Source organism: Eretmochelys imbricata, chromosome 10, assembly GCF_965152235.1.
Source record: "Eretmochelys imbricata isolate rEreImb1 chromosome 10, rEreImb1.hap1, whole genome shotgun sequence".
In the NCBI taxonomy this organism is placed as follows: Eukaryota; Metazoa; Chordata; order Testudines; family Cheloniidae; genus Eretmochelys; species Eretmochelys imbricata.
The window spans coordinates 20170286-20178848 of NC_135581.1; the positions used below are offsets into that span (position 1 = coordinate 20170286).

Sequence of the window (8563 nt, forward strand, 5' to 3'; positions counted from 1 at the left end):
CTTATGCTCAAATAAATTGGTTAGTCTCTAAGGTGCCACAAGTACTTCTTTACATTTATTTCAAACACTAAACATACTTTTACAAAAGGGAAAACATTAAAACTCTTACCTGTCACACAGAAAGTCACTATATGGACATCATCTTGCTGGAGATCAAATGCTCCTACAGCAACAACAGTAGCAGCAAGGTATAAAACTGACTCATGTCAAGGCATGTGCTGCATATAAACGATGGGGTATATTAATACTATGCACTGCAGATTAGATGTGAGGCCCTCATTACTAGCAGGAAATCTCCCACTCCATTGTTCTTGACACAGATCATGGACCAGTGTTTGTTTTCCAGATATGTCTCAATATCTTGCTCTTATAAAATAAAGAGAGAGCTACTCTATATAACAGTAATTCACACAACTGGCCACAGGCAAGGGCAGAAAGTTGTTAAAGAGAAAGCCTTGTTCTATCAACATTTTATTCCTTTTACAAGCATTCGGTTAAGGTAGCTCTGGCATTGTGATCTCAGGTTTAGTTTGTTACACATTTATCGGGGTACATTCATTAGTAATACCCATTTTATATATGGGGAAATATAGGTAGAGAGAAGAGACTTGCCCAAGATCATACAGCATGTCATATATATCTAGATATATATTTTACACACACACACACAGAGTACATGTGTAAATCATCTCACTGCACCACCCCCATGTATAAACACATGACGCACTTCAAATTCTCAAGTGCAGAAAAACTCAAATCCAAGATTTTTTCTACTGTATAATTGAGGATTAAGATTTTACACACACACACTTGGCCCAAATCCAGCCAGAATTCTAATTTTTGGACATGAGAATGCAAAAAACGTGAACTTACTAAGAAGCTGATTAGTAAGTTTTTGTGATAACTGCCTATCATCATTGAAACCTCCAACTAGGTGAACTTCCAGCCTAACAAATAGAGATGGAATAACAAGAAACAGCAATTAAAAAGGCATCTCAAAGTGAATAGCTATTCAATACCATCCCCAGCCCACACCGTACAGTGATCATTAGAGACGGCTCATTTATTACAGTCATATGCGCCAGTTGATTGTGTATTATCTCATGACCTAATGTGAGTAACCTCTTTGTTCTGGACATTATAGGGAATATCAGCTGAGCAGCACAAACTAAGGACTTGAATCTGAGAGGCGCTGAACATGGGCAGTTGCCACTGAGCTTGATGGAATTTAATAGGTGCTCAGCTCCTCACTGGACTGGACCTTAAATTACAAAGCTATGTTTTAAGCTTCTCAACAAAGATCAATTAAATGTACTCCAATGACTTCCTTACAACCCATTCAAACCTTAAGATGGGGTCTTTGCGAGACGTCTGTGTAAATAGGGCTCCTCTTTCATTCTATAGGTCTGTTTTCTGTGGCCAAGCTTTTCTAAAGTGACTAGTGATCTTCAGGTATCCAACTTCAGACACCATAAAGGGACCCAATCTTAGAAAGTGCTGAGTAGTCACCAGCTGAAAATCAGGCCCCTTTAAGGTGTTTCAAGCAAGATACTCAAAAGCAACAGGCTTTTGAAAGTCTTAGACCAGGTATATTCAGCTTTGTATCTGCCAGCTTTACCAAGTTTTGCCTCTACAGGTCTAACAGGAGTAAACACGATCAAAAGGAATTGAGCTGGATTCTTTTCTGGCTCCCACAACAGCAACAGAATTTATAACTAAATTCTGACTCAGAATCTTTATTGTTTTATGTGCAAGCCAGAAACTTCCAGATTAACTCAGATCCCAGGATGAGTTTACAGGACCAACAGTTTTAAAAAAAGCAAAAATTCATTTGTGAAACTAATCACATTTGAGATGGAAATCGCTGAGACCCAATAAACATGGACCCTCACAATGGTAGTTTTACAGAGACACTATTCAAAGCAGCATCACGCTTTAAATTAAAACCCTGCTAAGAGAACTACAAAAATAATATATACATACAAACGTCGATGTCAGTAAATCAAGAACAAGAAAAGCTACTAAATCTGTAAATGCCAGTAGGCAAAAAAATATTACTGCGGAAACAGTACCTTGTTGAGATGTATTTTCCTGCCATGGCTCAGCACACCGCTAATTCTTTATCTGAGCCCCAAACGATCACATTTAGAATTTCTCACCTTACACACAACAGTGACCCTTGTGAAATACCATACACAAGACATAATATAGCAGTGCCAACCTTCCACATTCTGTGTCATTAGAGAACGATTTTACTGCACTCATAATCAGCGACACCTCAGCATGCGTGTTTGATCCATCACAGTGTGTCAAGCAGGTAGCCCCACTCCCTGGAAGGCAGGCAATAAGAAAACATTTCATAGAATCATAGAATATCAGGGTTGGAAGGGACCTCAGGAGGTCATCTAGTCCAACCCCCTGCTCAAAAGCAGGACCAATCCCCAATTAAATCATCCCAGCCAGGGCTTTGTGAAGCCTGACCTTAAAAACTTCTAAGGAAGGAGATTCCATCACCTCCCTAGGCAATGCATTCCAGTGTTTCACCACCCTCCTAGTGAAAAAGTTTTTCCTAATATCCAACCTAAACCCCCCACACTGCAACTTGAGACCATTACTCCTTGACCTGTCCTCTTCTACCACTGAGAATAGTCTAGAACCATCCTCTCTGGAACCACCTCTCAGGTAGTTGAAAGCAGCTATCAAATCCCCCCTCATTCTTCTTTTCTGCAAACTAAACAATCCCAGTTCCCTCAGCCTCTCCTCATAAGTCATGTGTTCCAGACCCCAATCATTTTTGTTGCCCTTCGCTGGACTCTTTCCAATTTATCCACATCCTTCTTGTAGTGTGGGGCCCAAAACTGGACACAGTACTCCAGATGAGGCCAGATGAGGCCTCACCAATGTACAATTTACCTGACCACAGCTCCGTACAACAGCAACAAAAACTCTGTCATTCTGTAGAGCAGCTAATAAAAATGGATAAACCGCATCCAGATTTTACAGGAGGAGGAACTGACACTAAAAGAGATTAAGTGACTTGTCTGATATCACACAAATTCAGTGTAGTCAGGAACAGAACCTCAGTCTCCTGATTCCCAGTATCCTGCTGAAACCACTAGGTCCCCTGTGCTGCCTTCATAAGAGCCAGGGACTGAGTTCCAGTCCCATCTCAGTCACTAAGGACTTGTCCACACTTGAAACACTACTCAGCTGTGCTGCTGCAGCACTTCAGTGTAGACACTACCTATACCAGCAGTTCTCAGACTGTGGGGCGGGACCCCAAAGTGGGTCGCCAGGACTGGCTTAGACTCACTGGGGCCCAGGGCTGAAGCTTTGCGCCCTCCTCCTTCCCCCCCCACGGTCAGTGGGGCTCAGGCAGGCTCAAGCTTCGGTCCCCCGGCCTGCGGCCGTGTAGTAATTTTTATTGTCAAAAAGGGGGGTCGGGGTGCAATGCAGTTTGAGAACCCCTGACCTATACCAACAGGAGTGGTTCTTTCGTCAGCATATGTAATCCACCTCCCCAAGAGGCAGTAGCTAGGTCAATGGAAGAATTCTTCTGCGGACGTAGTGCTATCTACACAGGGACTTCGGTCGGCTTAACTTCGTTGCACAAGGGGGTGGATTTTTCAATCTAAATCTGGATCGATTTAAATTCTTTAGTGTAGACAGGCCCTGAGTCACTGTAAGACACTAGACAAGTCAATTACTTAACCAAAAAAACCAGATTCCTGCGGTCCAAGGGTTAGGTGAACACGCAGCTCTAGTGTATTGCCGAAGGTAATGAAGGCTGGTAATACAAGATCTGTTTCTTAAAACATGACCCATGCAAACTAGACTCAATGAATTAGAACACCCAGTGCAAGCTCAATACACCAAATGTGGAAATTCCATATGAAATAACAGTTATTACACAGCCATTACTTGAGAAACATGCATCTCATGGTCCAGGTTTCCTTTATGATACCTGTGTGTCTGAGCACCACCAAGTGGCAGGTAGTTGCATCATCAGACCCAAGAATGGACACGGATCCTGTTTTAAAGGAGAGAAGTACAGTAAGATGTATGTATGTAAGTAATACATGCCTGTTGCTTCAATAGCTAACATTATTGCATCCCCACGTACCATCTTTAGGGGTGGTCACTGCAAACTCTCTTTGTTGGATATATAGAAGTCCTTTGGGTCCCACTGTTTGAGCTGGTTGGCCTCTTAGAACTCTTGTTTTCTCCTGTAAATAAACTGCACTCAGACTAAAATGGCTGAAAGAACAGGTACAGCAAGTACTAGAATGGACACTGACCCACCCAGGCCTATGGAAAACAAACGGAATTAGGTGGCAGTTCAGGGAAGACCATGAGTTCTAAGGTTGACCATAAATACTTATATTTCATGGTGTTTTACATCTTCAATAACAAAGGTGGAGGCCAAAGACTAGGAACATGGATTGGATATCAGCGGACCTGAGAGTGACTGATTTCCACAACAGCCAAACGTACAATCATGAGTTTTGGAAGAAGGCTATAAAAGTCACTTCCCAAAGAGGGAAGTGGCAAGAAAGAAGAAGAGTGTTTACATCCTCAAGGCTCTTTCCAAACATTAACCAGTTAATCTTCACATCACCCCAGAGACAGTCATCCCCACTTCAAAAATGGACAGACAGAAGAAGAAAGAGACTTGACCAAGGCCACACAATCATCAATCAGCACAAGAGCTGAACTCAGCAGTTTCTGGCTCCTAGCTTTGTGCTCAGTCTACTGCTATGACTAGAACAGTTAAATATTTAAGTCAGACCTATTAGTTTCCCTATAGTTGTTGTCTTGGATGCTTTTAAGAGAAATTCACAAAGGATATTTTTTGAAGGCTTGACTGTGATAATCTTACACACAGACACCAAATAGCATGATGCAACATGAGTAGTCCACTAAAGTCAAAAAGGCTCCTTATGGAGGAAGGTACTGTTCAGGGTGAGTAAGGTAATCACAATCTAGAGCTAAAATACCAGAAGATATGAACAAAATAATTGATTGATTTCTTGTAAGTTGTTTTTATTTGATGATTTCATTCATTATAAATCTTTATTATTATTATTATATATTAGTACTAGATAATTAACATACATAAGCCTCCTATTTGAAGGATGAACCAAAGTCTACTGTACCAGCAAACCCTGGATTGCTCAAATGACTCTGGGTCTCCCCATTAGTAGCTGTCTTGGAAGTAGGAGTACAAACACTATGTTCACTTCTTTAGCTAGTAAGAAACTGCTCCCGCTGGCTTGAATGCAGTAGAGGGATAGATTCTAAGTGATATTTGCTCATCTACGCTCTACAAAACATTACATAACCCTCCTTCCCATAAACCAAACCATTACTGAGTACTCTATTTCCTGACCACACACATCATTCAACACTGATTTACTTTAATACCCAATTATAAACTTGAATCTGTTTTGTTCTAGCAATGTCTAAGACTAGCTATGCATAGCCTGATTTGGGAGCTGCAAGGGCTTAGTACCTGTGAGAATCTAGCCAGAAACTTTATTATAGGGTATGGACTTGAGGATTCAATGGGGGTTTTCCATTTCTAGTGGCTATAACACGATAGCATTCTCTAGTATGAGAAGGGGGGAAAAAAATGCACTTGGGCTTTTTGCTTCTTGATGGTGCATAAAGACCCCCCTCCAATACCCATAGCCAGACACCTGTGCCCCTGCACTGCCCATGCCAGAGCTTCTGGGCCCCCAAGAACACCATATGCCAGGATGTCCATGCCTCCAACATGCAGGCACCGCATTAGGGCTTCTGCCCTCCGAGCCAGCACCCCACACTGGGGTGGGCACGTCTCCAACACTGGAGAGCACCCTATGCCAGAGAGACAAGGTCTGGCCTGAGAGCTGGTTTCTCTCACCAACAGAAGTTGGTCCAGTAAAAGATGTTTCCTCTCCCATGCTTTCTCTCTAATATCCTGGGACCCACATGGCTACAACACTGCATGTACCCTGTGCCAGGGCATTTAGCCCACTGAAAGCGCCAAACAGAAGTGTACAGACCCCCATACTACTTGATAACTTGCCTGTGACACTGGTAAACTCCCCTTCTCCACCAGTTAGAGCCAACAGGCTCTGGACTTCTCATTGGAGGAGAGGGGGCCTCCCCGTCCAAAGACTGCTCCGCCCCGCCCAGCTCGGGAGCTGCCACAAACCTACTCCCTCCAGCTGGGCACTGCAGCCTCCCTGGCTGGAATCCGACAAACCTCCTGCCTCCCCGCTGGGGTTGCCCTTCCTTCCCTGCAACCCTGCCAGAGCAGCCCCCGCCCCCTTACCTCCAGGTGCGGGTAGGTGCGGACCACCTCCCCCGGGGTCTGGGCCAGGTCGATCCGCTCCCCGTTAATCAGCAGAGGCATCTCTGGAAAACGCCTGTTCCTGAGGCTGCTGAGCGAACTACTTCCGATAGCACCCAGCTGGGAGGGGAGGCTACATGGGTTGACATCGCAAGGGGTTCTGGGAGATGTAGTCCGGATGGGGAAGCCTGGTTTGGAGTTGAATAGTTCCGTGCAAACAGCCTGGAGTGTCTGCTGCAGGAGCCTGCAAACCTGATTTCAACTAAGGGGGAGGAAAGAAAAAGATACTGATGCACGTTAGACCACCTCACCCCAACTCCCAAGAGAGCAGCATAAGTGCTCTCCCCTCTTAAAATGAAACTTGCAACCCCAGAAAGGATTGAAGAAATGTGTGATTCACAGCCAGGACAAGTGCAATAGAGCTGTCTGAATTTCCACCTCCAGGACAGGGACTACTGAACTCCGGAAGGGCTGTATTTAAAATAAACTAAACTATCTCTAATGGAAACTACAGGGGAGATTTTAGGCAGCATATAATGACCCATCATGGAATCTGCCCATGACAATAGGCTTTAAGTTCTCATGAAGAGTACCATCAATTACACAAACAGGGCACAAATACTCATCAGACCAAATTTTCAGCAGGCCAGCAAAAAGAGGCCCACTGAACGTGTTGTCCCAGCCATTGGTACATGTAAAAATCCTGTCTTTAGATAAGAGGCGGCAGTAAGAGGTACTCGAACATACAGATTTTCTCTCCTCACATCCACACATTTTGTGGGTAGTTAGATCCATGCTGAAAATTTAGCACATCATGTCAAATTAAGAGTATCATACCTTAAACGCAGTAAATAATTAATTGCGTGGGGCACATTCTGAAATATTTATTTAAAACTTGGTACTTTCAATCAGCCCCTACTTCCTATGCACTGGCTTGGTATCTGCAGCACTCACATCACAACCCTCACTTCCTATGGCCCAAGTCAGACCTTATACCTGCTGGGAAGTGATACTGGGGTTTGACATATATCGCATTAATTCATTTAACTCTTAAACAAATCTGCTTTTTCTCTCCTCACAAAAGCCAGCGGAATCAGACTTAATTACTAAAATATGAGTTGCACTGGAAGGGTCCCTCAAACGGTCATCAGCAAATTGAAGTGAAGGAAATGTTGGGATGAAATCAGCCCTCTCTGGATACTACTACAAATCTCTGGCAGATATTACTTATAACTAGCTCTCATAAAAATATTTTTCTTAGAGGCATTTTTGCTTTTGACTCCACTAAATATAACGTATTTTTAAATTAATCTCCCAGAGGTACATATCCCCAAAACTGACCTTCTCAAAAGACACACACAGAAACGTCATATGGCACATGATAAGCACTGGACTATATATATTGCTAGTTAGACCTGAATGGAAAATTTAAAGATGCTGGGAGAAAAACTAGACTCCCCCTTTCATTTTCCAACCAGCTGTATTCTCACTATAATTTTGCCCAGCAAAGTATAAACACTTCTAGCAGAAACGAGGAGTCCAGTAGCACCCTAAAGACTAACAGATTTATTTGGGCATAAGCTTTCATGAGTAAAAAACCATTTCTTCAGGTGCAACTGAAGAATTGGTTTTTTACCCATGAAAGCTTATGCCCAAATAAATCTGTTAGTCTTTAAGGTGCTACCGGATTCCTTGTTGTTTTTGTGGATACAGACTAACACGGCTACCTCCTGATACTTGACTTCTAGCAAAGTGCAGCTTAATAAGCTTGTTAGCTAAGTGTTGTTGCCTTCTTTTGTTATGGTTATAAAAGCACTTTTGTTTAAAATGGGAAAAAGAAGCAAAGAGAATGCAGTGTCCATTTTCTTTGTGATCATACATAGCTCAAATCAGGGGATTTGTCACAGACTAAGACACAAACATTGTGGGAGGCCCTTGTTAAAATATTGCTTACACTGAAGATCCCTAACAACCTGAAAGGTCTGGTCTTGATTGTTTTACTATCTAGGATGGGGTGGCCAACCTGAGCCTGAGAAAGAACCAGAATTTACCAATATACATGGTCAAAGAGCCACAGTAATACGTCAGCAGTCCCCCATCAGCTCCCCACTCCCCGCCCACCAGCAGTTCCGCAGATCAGCGCCTACCCCTCCCTCCCCACACCTCCTGATCAGCTGTTTCATGGTGTGCAGGAAGCTCGGAGGGGAAGAGGGAGGAGCGAGGGCA

General features: G+C 43.3%; 1 protein-coding gene across 9 annotated transcripts in view; it reads right to left on the reverse strand.

The window, feature by feature from the left end:
• The window catches only part of NTAN1 (N-terminal asparagine amidase), a 31307-nt gene extending 23410 nt beyond the window's left edge, over nt 1-7897 (reverse strand). For 4 of the 9 annotated variants that reach the window (XR_013347316.1, XR_013347314.1, XR_013347315.1 and 1 more), the window contains exons 1-6: nt 6320-7897; nt 4124-4226; nt 3965-4030; nt 2222-2330; nt 874-947; nt 110-163 (exon numbers count right to left, since the gene is read on the reverse strand). Coding sequence is in view for 6 of the 9 variants with exons in the window: in XM_077828290.1 (XP_077684416.1) it covers nt 110-163; nt 874-947; nt 2222-2330; nt 3965-4030; nt 4124-4226; nt 6320-6400 (487 nt within the window). In the remaining 3 variants the exon portion in view is untranslated. The remainder of the gene's footprint in view (nt 1-109; nt 164-873; nt 948-2221; nt 2331-3964; nt 4031-4123; nt 4227-6319) is intronic. The other 5 variants (XM_077828288.1, XM_077828286.1, XM_077828287.1 and 2 more) reach the window with 3 other exon arrangements.
• Between the last annotated feature and the right edge of the window lie 666 nt (nt 7898-8563).